This window comes from Hordeum vulgare, chromosome 3H (assembly GCF_904849725.1).
Source record: "Hordeum vulgare subsp. vulgare chromosome 3H, MorexV3_pseudomolecules_assembly, whole genome shotgun sequence".
NCBI lineage: Eukaryota > Viridiplantae > Streptophyta > Magnoliopsida > Poales > Poaceae > Hordeum > Hordeum vulgare.
Window position 1 is genome coordinate 15,814,732 of NC_058520.1, and position 14,778 is coordinate 15,829,509.

Below are 14,778 nucleotides of genomic sequence, written 5' to 3' on the forward strand. Positions count from 1 at the left end.
CCAGGGCGAAACTAAAATTTAGGACCCCTTAATATAAATGAGTAGTATAGATTAGCGAAATAAATAGCCCAATTTGCTGGATCATAAATATCCACATGAACTGGTTCTTCATCAATAGTAGCAGATTCCGTGGCAGATGAATTATGGTCATTATCACTCACATTGTTATCGTCCGCGTCGATGTCAACATTGTCTTCTGTATGGATATCATCTTTTAGATTCACATTACTTGGTTCTCCCAGAAGAACTAACGCCAACTCATCTGGATTTTTTTGAAGTGGACGGGTTACTCTTAAAAAACTTAGGAAGAGATCCTCTGTGTGAATCTACCAATTTTTGATCTGCTTTCCTCTTTTTTCTTTTAGCAGCACCTGATTTAGGCTTCATAATAATTCTAAAAATAAATAAATACGAATCATAATTAGGGCATAAACTACCTATAAATTAAAAACGAATCACTATGCCCAGCCCGACGGATCTTGGTCTTGGACAGTTGGACGACTCTAAAGATGAGATCGCGAATCAGGAGGCCAGAGTCGGTGTGTGCGGCACGGCGGCGTGCGTGCAGGGAGACGAGAGAGCCAGAAAGAATTCGTGTTTGGCTTCGTGCGTGCGTGCAGCAACCAGGCAGCAATTTCCAACAGCCGTGCAGCAAACAGATGGATCCTGGCAATAGCGATTGAGTATTGACCAAAAGACACTCACGATCGATCCATATATGGTTGCTATATTAATTGGCCCATGTAGTAACCTGATTGATAAAATGCCTCTGGGCCCATGTCCATGTAGTAACCTGACAAGAAATAGGTCCTGGTTTTCATTTATTTTTTATATTAATTACAATACTTAGTATACGTATATATACAGGGGGCCCTAAAAAAATTTGGGCCCCGTGCGGCCGCCCCCGCAGACCCCCCAAGGACCGACCCTGTCCATGGACCACCCTGTCCACCCCTCGCTACGCCACTGGGTGTAGATGATATGCCCAAGGACAGTCAAGGTAATTTTATTTTCGAAGGACGTTACGGAAACGGTTAAATGCAGCATAATTCTCCCGTTCTCCCGTTCAGGGACGTCATGTGCGACTTACTCAACCCCATGATCCTATTTGTATCTTATATTCTGTGATTTTTTATGAATAAATCCAGGTTTCGTACGTAAGAAAAGACGAGTGCTACGAATTAGTTGGATGATTTGATTTGGTTTTAAGCCGCTTCCAAAGCCGTCCATTCAGATGCTCACCAGTCGTACAATCAGGAAGCTCCCAACCTTCTATGACCCAACGTGCAACACCGACGGCACCCAACGACGCTTTGTTGCAACTCCGAAGACGCTTCAACGACCCCGACGATGCTCCGCCTCCACTACAACACTTGATGGCCCCGACGGACCTCACCACATCATCGACGACCCTCCGACAAAGCTCCAAAGTAGCATTGGACGGTCTAGGGGGACCTCCATTGCAACACCGGCGGCCCTCCCACGAAGTTCCAATGCAACAATGGAAGGCCCTGACGAAGGTCCATCGCAGCAACCAGAGCATCCGCGCAACACTCAATCTTCCAGTTTGCTCCTACAATGAAGTTTGCAAGTGGCGGTTTACGAGATGGAAATCAACCGGTTTAAACTAAACGTTTTCCTTCAAAAAATCTGGGCAACTATAAGGCCCATGTTTTCTCATCTCAGACGAAAGAAATCCAAGGCCCAGCCCATCCGGAAAGACGGAGACGAAAGCAGAGGAGTAGAGCGGCGGCGGGTGGTCCGGTTGGCTCTTGTTCCGGCGTGCCCGCTGCCGCACGTGTCGCATCACGGCAGACCGCGTGGCAGCCAACCAGCATTCCCTCCTGCGGCCCGCCGTCGCCCTCCCCCTCTCCGTCGGCGGCGAAAATCCCCGCTTCCGTTCCGTCGCCACCCTCCTCTCCCCCTCCAGGGGTTTAATTCCCAGGTGAGGCGCGCCGCTTCCCTACTCCCCTTTCTTTGGTTCCCGCTAAAATCACGAAGTTTTATTCTGTGAATCTCGCCATTCGAGCCCTAGGGTTTTCATCCACCAGACCACCACATCTGTCTTTTATTGAACTCGATTTCGGGTTCTTGTGTTCGGGGTTTTAAGCCATCCATCCGTGATTCGACAGCGTCCCTTTCGCGCTTTCCAGTCTAGATTCAGTTGAGGCGCCCCACGATGCCAAGGGAAATGCGGTGAAATGCCCGTGCCAGTGCTTAAACTGACGCCTTTTTTCCTTGCTTGCCTGCCTGGTTCAGGGGAATTTCCGACCGTCTCCTGCCTGCCTACGGCGAAACTCCATTCACGGTGAGGCCGAGATCGAACCACGCTCTTATATACCCGTCACTCGCCACACAACTCTGCATTGCATTGCATCGCATTGCATTGCCTGCATAGATAATAAGGAGTACAACTGTACATTGGATCTCTGCTAGAGCGTTGCTCTGCAAAGATTGCTCAGCTGGGGATCGGGGGCGCTCTCTCCGAGCTCAGTAAGTTGTAGTTGCGCGTGCCATCTGAATCGATGAGTTTCTTTTTTTCTTGTCGCAAATAATTACAGTCGACGTGGTTTTATCCATTCGAAAAGCCCGCTACTCTGTCTCAAGTACTGCTGCATTGCAATTACCGAACCCGTCCCGCCTCCTATTCAAAGCCAAGAAAATCAGTTGTAGCCAGATTAGAACGCGCCACGGTTAATTTGTACCAGCTGTGTACTGGCTGGCTGTTATGTGGGACTTTACGGGGCGCCGTCCTGCACCCCTAATTGCAACCTAGATCCTGTGGGTTTTTGTATGCCACTGTAGTTACTCTACAAACACATTTCGTCAGGATATGATGGCCTTCTCGTAAGAACTAGGACGACACTAGTAGAACTACCTTATATTCAGATAACACATTCAACGATGCAGCCAGCTTCTTCAGTCAAGTTTACGCCATGCCGCATTTTGCTTCCATTGAGCTGGTGTCTGCTGATGTTCACCATTTATACTTATTTTCTTATAGAAGAACTACTCACAGACCACTGAGGCTCTTGGCACACCGGTCTCTGGCCAGCAGGATAGGATGCAGCAGGTTCAGCACACGGTTCAGACGCATGGATATGGGCTGGCCAGAAAGCACACGTATGACTGGGTCGTTCTTATTCTCCTAGCTGCTGTCGTGGTCGTCCTGCATTATGCTCCCCCGTTTAACCGGTTCGTCGGGAAGGATATAATGACTGATATTAGGTACCCGGTGAAACAGAGTACTGTGCCTGCATGGGCTGTCCCTGTATGTTTCTGAACCTCTGCAATTTCATACCCTGACTCAAGCTTATACTCACCCTTCTCTGATACTTACTGGGTGCTGTACCTCTTAACAGGTGATCTCTATGCTGTGTCCTGTGCTTGTCTTCATAGCACTGTATGTTGCTAGAAGAGATGTCTATGATCTTCACCACGCAACGCTAGGTGATTGATTCTGTTTATCTTGTCATCTGATCATTCTGTTCTTCTATGCACTTAGATCTGGTTTACGAATACTGGGTAAAATATGCATGAAAAATGCAGGTGTTATTTTTGCTGTGATGATCACTGCCGCTTTCACTGATGTGATAAAGAATGCAGTAGGGAGACCAAGGCCAGACTTCTTTTGGCGGTGTTTTCCTGATGGAAGGCAGGTATGGATTTTCCGAATTCTGTATGTCCGTATAGTTCCATACTTAAAGTGTTGGCATGTTCCATTGCTAGTTGAAATTAACACGGCAGTTTCCTGGCATGTTTGTCTCAGGTATATGATCAAGTGACTGGTGGTGTGATTTGCCATGGCAAGAAAGGTTTCTTAACCGATGGGCGCAAGAGTTTTCCTAGTGGACACACGTCGTGTAAGTATGTGCCCTTACGTGCATGTCTACACTAGATGCGATGTTGATGGATAAAGCACTCTGATGTAGATTGTCAACAATTGCTGCGTACCTATTGTAGCTTATATTTTATTAGCTTGCCCCTTTTTTAGTGTTGTTATAAACTTGGATTTGACTTGATAGCCTGGATCCCCATGCTTTATGTTAGGTCGTTTATCTGGCACACCTGTAGTTATCTCAGTTCTCAAGTTGATACTGTGAATAATCATATCACTTGCATTGTTTACTCGAAAATAGAGCTCTGTTATGATCATTTTACGTGCACAGTCAGTATTTAACAGTCTTTATTGCAGGGTCTTTTGCTGGATTTGGGTTTTTGTCACTATACTTATCTGGCAAAATTCAGGCATTTGATCGCAAAGGTCACGTGGCAAAGCTTTGCATCGTGATTCTTCCTCTACTTCTCGCTTCACTTGTTGGGATTTCTAGAATAGACAACTATCGACACCACTGGGAGGACGTGTTTGTCGGTGGCCTGATTGGATATATCGTGGCAGTGCTGTGCTATTTGCACTTCTTTCCTCCTCCATATCACCATCAAGGTTGTTCAATCTCTACAAAAATAATGAAATTGTCTTCTGATATCAGTCCAGTTTCTTGTCTAGACATTTCAATTTATCTTTGGATATTGTGAATCTTTCTGTGTGAAGAACTGACAGTCTCATCTTTTGTTTTTCCTACAAGGCTGGGGGCCCTATGCATACTTCCACATGCTGGAGGAGCTTGAGGCGGCCAATTCAAATAATGCACAAAACCAACAGCCTGCAGGTGAGCATCATATCGGATTGACCGGCCAACACCATAACGGGAGATCAAGAAATGATTTGGAATCTGGAACTGTGTAACTCACCCCTCCGTGTAGCGTACCTTCTACAGTAAGCATGCTTAATTTTTTTTAATGTGTGCACTCAGCAAGTATTAGGAGTTTAGAACTAGATATGTGCTATCTCCACCTCATGTTTATGCCCGTTCATCTTGTGTACAAATATCGCCCGCTCAGTTTATTCTGACCTAGTTGTTCTAGGACCACCTGTTGTATCTAAATCATGTGTTAACGTCGTAGTGGCTGGTGGAAGTACCGAGTACGAACTTATTCCGCTGTTATAAACAAGCGCGAATGAGAAGCGATAATGACACGCATATCTGGAGTCATTGAACATTCTCTACCAGATTGCACCACCGCCCAGATAGCCAGTGGTTCAGTGGCTCCGTATCTATCAGTTCATAGGCTGAAAGGCACAAACATATAATGACCGACTGTATTTATTCCCCATCCTTGGTCTTATTCCAAGCTGGGAAGAAGAGATCGACACGGATCGAAGATCTTAGTTGTTGAGCCAGAGGCAAAAGGCGGCAGATCCCTGAAATCTCTGCTTTACATCATGAGAGCAACTGCTGCCTGCTCTTTGATTCTGTGTTATGTTAATCTTGCTGAAAAGATTTCCTTAGTGTTGTTAAATACACCTGTCACACGCACACCGGAAAAAGCTACACGCTTCAGTGTGTATATTTTATAGGTTTCAGCAAAGCGGTCTTCACTTCTTAGGTAGAACTGCACCGAGCATCTTGATGTGTGTTCAGCCAGAAACAACATAATGCCATTTGAGGAGGCCTGATTAACACTGTAACAGAAGTGAAAAATATCCAGACCGTGAGGCATGATTAACACTTTAACAGCAGTGAAAAATATCCAGACTGTGGGCGATTATTCGGCTTTCACTTTTTCCACAAACCAGTAAGGTAAGTTTTTACCGTCTGTGTAGCTTTCGATATTCTCTGGTTCCTCTTCAATGATGGCTAAACGCGGTGTGAGAGATTGAAGAAATAAGTTGCAGGAAAGGCGAGTAGCTTTCGGAGTGGGCTACTGCGCCATCACAAGTATATGCATACAAAATGAAAATGCTATCGAAAATACGATTCATGGGCGAGTTATTCATTATGTCCTTTTTTGAGGACTACAAAATTGTGGCTCTAAACATGAAGTAATGTCCTTTTTGTTTCAAGAAGATCTTCTTCTTTTGAAACTTCCAACATTATGATAGAGCGAGTTATTCATTATGTATATATATATAGTAGAGCCAGTTTTGTGACCTACATCTGTCACTTTATTCTCTAATTTGCCGGCAGTAGGGGGTATCTGCTTTAACCTCGCCTTGTTGTCCAACTTCCAATAGATACACACGGGCGGCTTTCTGGCGCATTCCATGACATAAGATGCTTGTTACTGATTATGTCACGCCAGTGACGAATTTTGATGGGTGAACAGTTCTCCTTTTGTTGCGAATATACGGATTTAACAGTTGGTCTGTTTAGCAAATGTGATGGTTGAGCGCAAGATGTTGCTGAGCTCTGTTCCAAGCAGTTGATGAGTTGCCAAACAGCTAAAACATGCCTGCTGCTGCTCTCTCACGACTTGCTTGGTTAGTGAGAAGTGAGTGAAGTAAAGAAGTCAGAGACGCCACATGCACATAGCAAGAGGAGAAATGGAGGCACCTATGATGATATTTGACAGTGCCTTCTTTCACTTGATTGTATTTGTACATGGCACAAGGGTAAGTTACAAGCTGACTACACAAACAGACTGGTAAAAGTAAAACCTTGTCCCTGCCGCACAAAACGTGGAGGCTCTCCGTCAAAATCCACAGCCTCCGGTTCCTCTCACACAGACACAGTATTCCAGGTGCCTTTGAGCAGATTGGAAGACGACTGACCGAAACCCAAACAGAAACAGAGGAGGAGAAAGACAGAGCAGAAGCAGAGGAAGTAGCATTGATGTTGTTGGGTATTAATTATAGCTAATCCTAACGGCTGACCACCTCGTACCTTGCGAGAGCGGTGGTCGGGGTGCGGGTGCGGGTGCTGGTGGGGGTGGTCGGGTGCTGGTAGGGGTGGTAATCCACGGCGGCGTGCTGCTCTCTAGGATCAGCAGCCGCCTCGTGGACGCGCGGCGTAGTGTGTGCGCCGTGGTAGCCGGCGTCGTCGCCGACCTTGCTGTGCCACGGCGTCTCGCCGCCGGCCTTGTCTTGCCACCCGGCGTTTCGCGGGCCGTCGTGGACGGCGACGACGGGCGGCTGCCGGCACACCGGCGCCGGCTCCAGCCAGTAGCCGTGGGCGTGGTCCCCCCTGCTGCGGCCGTAGTCGTCCCGCCTGCGGCCGCCGAAGCAGGAGGCGAACTCGAAGCACATTCCTTCTTGGTGGCGGGTGGTGGCTCGGCGCGGCGATGGGTGCTTCTTCTTGGTTTGCTCGTGCGTGCTTGGGGGCTACTCGTTGGTGGTGGCAAGCAGGCAGCAGCACTATCCTGGAAGTAGCTGCTGGGGTATCTGTTGTGTTGTGTGGTGGTGTTGATGGCTTTGAAACTGAGAGTGTGGTGGTGGGTGATATATATTCGGGGAGATTAGAGCTCGTCTGTGCTGGACGCGGCGTGTGCGTACGAAGCCAAGCGAACCGAAAGCTCCTTAGTTAGGTCCGGAATAGGTCAGGCTCACCCGGCACGTCTCACGTGGACACGCTCACACGCCCCCCACCCCCACCCCAACCCTTGGATGTCGCTGCTTAGGTCCAGGTCGATCAGGTCCGTCCAATACCACCTGAAGGTGTCCCGCATCTCGGCTCCTTAGAGTATATACGGACGTCCCAAACTCGTCATAACCAGACGACAAGGTCAGTGACTGATTTTTCTTTTTCTTTTTCTAACATGTGTCTTAAACGGACCTCAAACGTATGGTTTGACCGACACCCCTCATATTCAGCCTAAATATGTAGCATGTATGAAAGGCCTGGATGCGTCTGTCACGTATGACTGGACAATTCTATCAATCATAAATTGCATCAAAACAACCAAACCGTCCCCTGCCCCCTCACATCCTCGTTGTTCTTCACACTTACTCCCATCCTCGCTGTCGGTCTTATTCCGCCACCTGAGATGTCGTCCAACCCATCCCTGACTATATCGCGACCGAGGCTGCGTCCGCCTCGTCCATCGGCGTCCCGTCCTCGGCTTGGTCCTGCAAACTAGAGAACATCGTCCGGAGGGACCGACGACGTAGGATGCGAGAGAGGGAAGCGTTGGCGTCGCGCAGATACAGACATGGGCTACCCATTGTCGTGCCCCTCCGGTCACGCCAGGGACCCCGGACCCCATCCATCCAACCGTCGACGAGGATCACTCAGTCGGACCCTATTGTGACAGAGAAGGATACGACGACCGTTTGGGGAGTTCCACGGAGCTTTTTGTCCATGCAGATACCGGCGCTGGATGTCTGTCACTCGTCATAGCTGGTTCATGTGTGGACAAACACGGACACTGGTGGTGCGCGGGCTGCCCACGACTTGTTCGACGGAATGACACAAAAAAACTCGGCATGCTCTTGTTGCTCCTGTCTCATCAACTTTGCATATGCCATATTCAATGTTTTGCATATACCAGTAGTTCATTTCAGACTTGATGAATGCTTGATCATTTAAGAGTTGATCATGTCGGGCGTGATCAATGATAAGCAAGATCCGGCTGGAGTGGTGTACAAATTCGGGGATCCAAGTGGTCCTTTGTTTGAAATTGGGACAATGACGTTCATTCGTTCCGGTGAAACACACACGACGCGTGGGAGCGCCCGCTCCCGCTAGGGTCCCCCCACCTTCACCCCACCGCCGTCGGTCGCCCTCGGCCGGAGCTCCGCCGGTCGCCCTTCGGCCCGCTCTCGCTTTCGCTAGGGTTCCTCCCCGCCTCCACCCTGCCGCCGTCGGTCGCCCTCACCTTGCCGTCGCCGGTCGCCCTCGCCCATCCGCGCCTCCCTCCTTCAAGTCCCCTCTCCAGATCCCGCCCTAACGCCGCCTCCCCGCGAGGTGGCCCGAGCTCCCTCCTCCATCAGCCCACCTCCTCCAGTCTTCTCACCCGCTGTCGTCGGCGAGCGCCCCTGGCCCTGGTCCGGGTGGTGTCAGCGACGGTAGGATCTTCTTTCCCTGCATGCGTGTTTCCCCTTCTCGGGGCAGGGGCGACATCGGTGCTACTCGGCTTGGCTGCGGTCCGGCGACTCGGCGGTGGTGGCCGCCAGCGAGTGAGGTGACGGTGCTTCTCCTAGGTGATAGGGCGGTGTGGTGGCGCGGGGTGGCCGGCGGCGCGCCCCTGGCCCAGATCTGGGCCCTACGGGCCCCATCTGGGTCCTAGCGGCCCGGCACTCGGCGCAGCTACAATGTCTTCTACGTGTAGGGGAGGAGGAGCAACTTGGACAGGGGGCAGCGACATCGATGGCGTGTGTTGTAGCGTGATGGCGGGAGCTTTACGGGCTTTGAGGTCCAGGCAGGGCATGTGGACCCATGAGCCTGGTATGCTCCTGCTATTGCGTCCGGTCGGCTACCGTCGTTGACGGTGGAGGTTGAGCCCCCCCCCCCCCACGTGCCGACGGTGCTCCTGTTCCTAGTCCCAGCTCTTTTTCGCCGTTGTGCAGGCCTTACCTTGCGGTGCCGCGGTGAGACGGCGTAGAGGTTTCAAGACCATGTTGGCGTAGGGTGAAGGTCAAATTGGTGGCAGGCTCCCGAGCGTCCGAGGTGCAGGTTGGGATCGGGGGAAACCCCTGTCGGCCCGACCGACACCGACGGGTGGCGCCTTTGGGTGTCGTCGAACCTTCCTGGAGGGTGTCGGGGGTTATCCTTCCTCGTGCCTCGTCGCGTACTAGGGGAAACCCTTGGCAGCAACATCGTCATCGTCACAGTCCTTCTTGAAGGTGTTGATTGGTACCTGCATTTTGGAGTCCTGGAGCTTGGTGGGAGATCCTTGGTTGGCGCAGCGGTCGTGAGGTTTCTTCATTTTTGTCGATCCGCTGGTGTCGGCATTTGTTTCTTTTGTATTTTGATTTTCATTTCTTTTGGGCGTGACTGTGCTGTTTCCGTCGAGCACCTATTGATGGATGTTTCGGCTGGTTTCTTTGTAATATAAAGGGGGGGGCTTTTTTTGTCAAGTTGGGGCAACATCAAATTCTAATCCGAGCAAGAAGATGAATAAGGCAAAGACGAGAAAGGCTAGAGGTCCGGTATTCTCAACTTTTAAGGATATTTCGTTGGTTGAATTTTGATTGGGCACAATAGTGATCCAATAAGCGTCACAGAGTAGAAGGGGAACACGTAGTATGAGAAGATTTGGAAGAAATACCATGAACTAAAGCAATATGTGGAGCGGCATTCTATCGTCACCAACCGCAGTGTGGCATCTCCAACATCGACGGAGGGATGTGAACATGTATGCCGGTTACTATTCACAAGTGCTTGGCCACGCTCAAAGTGGGATGTGAGTGCTAAGTCACTTAAGCTACTTGACTTCACCTTGTCATCATTTGCATATGTTTGTTTTTGTAACGTTCTCATTGTCATGAATATTTTATTTTCTAGATGGCAGTGGCGGTCACTATGTATCACGAGATGAAGAAGAAGCCATTTGGTTTTAGTCATTATTGGATGGAGTGAACACAACTTCTTGCCGATCTCAAGGCCGACAAGAAAAAAATGATGGTTTAAGATCCCATCAATTAATTGGGATTGGACGACGAAGATAAAGATGTTATAGTGAAGAATGAAAGAGCTAGCGTGTCAAAGGATAACGACCGACATGACATAGAAAACAAGTGGGAAAAGGCAAGGGCCTTTCATGGTTACAAAATATTCTCCACGTGAATGGACATTTTTTCGGTGAGGAAGAACAAGAAAAAGAAGAGATACAAGTTTATGTTAGATGTGCAAAAATAATTAAATAAAAGTTTAATTGTCCTATGTAGTTTTTTGTTGAACCATGTCCTGGGTTGAAGTGTGCTATCGACGTTTTCATGGATACGTTTTCATGGATGTATATGGATTGAGTTTGGAAAATGGGAGTTGCTGTTGCATCAGCGGACAAATGGTGGTCAAGCCCATTTGTATGCAGACATGTCATTCGGGGATAAATTGGGAGGTAAGGGTATCCCTAGCGACATCCCCAAAAGGCAAATATGGGAATTTTGATTTGGGGACTTAACGCATAAATAGCCCATCCTCTTTTCCCTTAACGTTAGCCCATATTTTCCTTCGGATATTTCCATTTTTCCTTTTTTCAAGAGAAAAGCCAATGGATAAGAGCATCTATAACCGGGGTCTCAAACCCGCCCCATTCGTCCGGGCGGCCGTCCTGTTACTGACCAGTCATGAAATTTTACCCAGTCGGGCGTCTCAAACGGGCCTCAAACGGCTGGGCTGACCGGCATCTCTTATATCCAACCCAAATATGAGGTGAATATAGGGGCACCCGAGCATGTGTGTCACGTCGGCCTGGCCTGTCAGGCCGGCAATGACCCAACATGTATTCGTGTCATTCTATTCGCCGGACCAAACCCTAGCCACTTTACACTTCACTCCCCTCTACTTTCTTTGCCTCCCAAGCTCATCTCTAGCGATTTCCGGCCGTCTCCGGCATGGTGGGCAGCGGATCTGTCTCCGATCTGTCCGGATCCATCGATTGAGGTGTCATTCTCTGTGGGTTGAAGGAGGCAATGGCGCCGATCCGCAATGCACTCCGCTACTTTCGGGAGGTGAGTCGCCGTCGGCAATGCACATCGATTGAGGTGAGTCACCGTCGGCAATGCACATCGATTGAGGTGAGTCGTCGTCGGTGTCTGCTAACGCCGAAGCAGTGGCTCAACCCTGCCTACGCGTCCGACTCTCCTCACTGGGAGCTCTAGTTCGCGGTTGAGCACGAGGAGCAGCATCGGCGTGGCGTGCATGACGTGCAGCCCGGAGGCCCTCCGCCACCCCCGCCCATCGTTAGCGATGAGGACCAGGAGGCTGAGGCCGCCTATCAGGCGGCGCTGGCAGCTGTTCTCCGCGAGAGGAAGAAGGAAGAGCGGCGCAAGGCCGACGAGGAGGAGGCGGCATACCAGGAGCGGCTCGTGGAGGCCATCGCGCTGTCTGCCGCCGGCAACTGCGTCATGCCACCTCCGCCTAAGACCGAGCCCACGGAGCAGCAGCGGGAGGTCTACCAGTGGACGGGCTGCCTCCGCGAGTGGGTCAGCGCGCCGCCCATCTGGTTGGGCGCGACACCGGAGCAGGAGGAAGCACCTCCTGTACTGGAAATCGCAACACCTGCGGGCGAAGCGTGTCGAAGGTCGTCGACATGTGAAACTTGAAAAGGAGGCGGAAGAGAAACGACGAGAGATGAAGGTGGAGGAGCAAGCCCGTGCTGTGCTGCCACTGTCATTAGCACAGCCAGCGCCGACGGGACAGACACGGAGGCAGAGGCAGCTGCGCTCTGGAACACGACGTTCCCCTGGGCCGGCCCTGCACCTACGCTGGTTGACCACACCTGCCCCGACGACGACGCCTAGGGCTGCCTCCTAATTTAGGTTTTTTTATGTGTAATTAATGTAATTGGGACGCGTGGACTCTCGTCGACCTTCGTGACCGGCTTTTAATGTTTAATTAATTCTTGTTTATTATTTTTGGAAATATTTTATTTTTTTTCATACGTAGGTAGAAATGGATCGAGCTAGCGTTGGACGCATACACCGACCAAACGCCGAATCCGCTGGGTCAATCCAAAAAGACAAAAAAAGGACAAAAGGACCATCCATTTAGGTGGACTGGTTGGAGTTGCTCCAAGCCATCAAACAACTCGTCCTATGAACGATGGCCCAGGGATACACTAAATTTGGCCAGTTCCGTCGGGGATATGCCCGTGTGTTTCCGACTCTCCTGCGTCGTGTTCACCAGGGTCAACCGTCCGAATCAAGGAACCGGATTACCGGATGCTGGCACCGTGGCCGGGTCTGCCAGCGTGAGGAGTCGTGGCGGGCGGTGCCGCGGGGCGGCAGAGAATGGAATCGATCCCACGGGAGGGGAAGCAAAGCAAGCATGGATTGCCGTTGACTAATCTTTTTTGGGTCTCTCTCTGGGGCATGTGCTCGGCCGTTCTGGACAGGTCTTGTTGGAACGTGGACGAGCTGGTCGGTCTTACCGTGTTTCAGACTGTCAACCTACGCGGCGCGCCTCGGACAGCGACTAGACTCTTCACTGGTTCGCTTATCCATGGCCGCATAATTTCTTTTAGCCTTTAGAAAATCAAAATCGAAAAGTTTTCTCCACAAACAAATACGAGTATATATATAGTGTTGCGTGGAAATTGAATTTTCAATGGCGCAAGCCTTTAATAATGTCATCATCGCATCGAAAAGATACATTCATATAAATGTTTCAATGTCTCGTCTCCGCGTTCCAAAGACGCACACGACCCGAACACTTGAAGTTGAAAACATACATCATCCCAAAAATAAGGTACAAAAACATGAAAACATTTAAAGCGCGACCTCATATGACGCCATGCCATGTGGTGGCTTACATGACTTCACTTCACTTTGAGCGCCATCACGGATAGCATGTCACCACCACATCCTCTAGGCCACACATGCTAATGCGTCCTAGCCGAATGTACAATTTAGGAAGTAATCTTTATCATGCTATTTCTTAGCCTTTGTTCCTCATTTTAGTTTTTATTGGACCAACCTATTGATAAAGCGCCAAAAATGCCAGCACGTCTTATGTTTATATTGATAATTCATTATTTATTGGTGTATAGCTTATCTCTATGTATTTTCAAATTTGCCAAAGATTGCATTTTCTCACTTTGAATACCTATGGTTTTTTGTGATCATAGCATAACAAGTATGGTTGATAGTACTATTTTTCTTGGTTTCAATAAAAAAAGGAACATTACAAAAATTCGCGAGGATACAATATAGTGACCTTATTACTAAAGGTGGTTAGGTAACTACTACACAACGACCAGTGCTTATGATGCCACTACTTATGATGCCCAATTCACCAGAACCATTGCGAAGCCAAATAATCTTCCAAAATCACTCTTTAACTGTTGACATCGTGACTTGCTTAGTTAGGTTTGATTTAACATACTTGGATATGACCTTATCGAGGCATTCAGCCGTATAAATCTGTTGTTTCCCCCCTCTTTTGGTCTGTCTTAGGGCTTCAGGCTTTTCTTTGCTAAATTCCTAACGTACAATGATGATGTAAATTTCCCCATGCTTCCTAGTCCTATGAAAAAGAAATCCATTGGCATTTCATTGAGTTTTTTTGAAATACTATGTTTTGATTGATCCATCAGGAAGATTAGGGATAACTGGTCTAGGTTTCAACCTCCAAGTACCATAAGACAACTTTGGACGAAATGTTGGGCGCTGGTGTGTGGGGCCCTATGGAAGATTTTGGTTTAGATGTGTGACAGGTGGGAGGGGGGATTGGTCATGGGAGTGGGTGGATGTGATATAGTGTTAGGACATTGTTTTATATATGACGGAGATGGACTGGTAGATTATATAGAGGGCAGTCTTGGGTATAGTACATGACCTTTGTCATCATAAATGTTCTGTGTGAAAAGTTACATATTCAAAGAGCAGTTTTAACATGCTCACTCTTACCCCCTCTTTGCACATGAGAGGTAAGCGTATATAACAAATCTGAACCGTTGATGTCATTAATTAATGGTTAGATTAACTCTTACTCTTGCCTCACATGTAAAATGAAGGGGGTAAGAGGGAGCATGTTAAAATTTACCATGTTTAAAACCTCAGTTTGTCATGAGTCCTACCACTAACTATCTTGACCACCCGTCAATAATGAACCATCAATGACATAATATTATATGGTTGTGGACTTCCATGAAACTGCCGAGCTTAGACCTCATAGTTGACTAGTTTTGACCTTACAAGTTCCAACTCACCGGTAATTCAGATTTTCACATGTCAAACTCCACCTTAATATACACTCTTGTCAATTATTTTTATCCATTAAATATGGCAGCCACATGTTTTGTATAGGAAAATGAATTAGTAGCATTTTTTCGCTC

General features: G+C 48.7%; 1 protein-coding gene across 3 annotated transcripts; it reads left to right on the top strand.

The window, feature by feature from the left end:
- Positions 1–1,763: 1,763 nt before the first annotated feature.
- LOC123442588 (putative lipid phosphate phosphatase 3, chloroplastic) lies at positions 1,764–4,977 on the top strand. 3 transcript variants are annotated; one of them, XM_045118676.1, is made up of 8 exons: positions 1,775–1,945; positions 2,260–2,308; positions 3,005–3,271; positions 3,363–3,450; positions 3,550–3,659; positions 3,770–3,863; positions 4,196–4,444; positions 4,587–4,977. In XM_045118676.1, the coding sequence occupies exons 3-8, from the start codon at positions 3,065–3,067 to the stop codon at positions 4,745–4,747; spliced, it is 909 nt and encodes a 302-aa protein (XP_044974611.1). In that variant the 5' UTR covers positions 1,775–1,945; positions 2,260–2,308; positions 3,005–3,064; the 3' UTR covers positions 4,748–4,977. The 3 variants fall into 3 exon arrangements, with proteins under 3 accessions (XP_044974612.1, XP_044974611.1, XP_044974610.1); XM_045118677.1 differs by lacking the exon at positions 2,260–2,308 and having other exon boundaries at positions 1,764–1,945; XM_045118675.1 differs by lacking the exon at positions 2,260–2,308 and having other exon boundaries at positions 1,873–1,945; positions 3,008–3,271.
- Positions 4,978–14,778: the final 9,801 nt, after the last annotated feature.

What these genes read in the sequence shown, in the direction of transcription:
- LOC123442588 (XM_045118677.1), top strand. Translation starts at nt 3,065, where the DNA reads ATGCAGCAGGTTCAGCACACGGTTCAGACGCATGGATATGGGCTGGCC. An exon ending in TCTTCACCACGCAACGCTAG is followed by an intron (nt 3,451 to 3,549) that starts GTGATTGATTCT and finishes TGAAAAATGCAG; the next exon opens with GTGTTATTTTTGCTGTGATG. An exon ending in TCCTAGTGGACACACGTCGT is followed by an intron (nt 3,864 to 4,195) that starts GTAAGTATGTGC and finishes TCTTTATTGCAG; the next exon opens with GGTCTTTTGCTGGATTTGGG.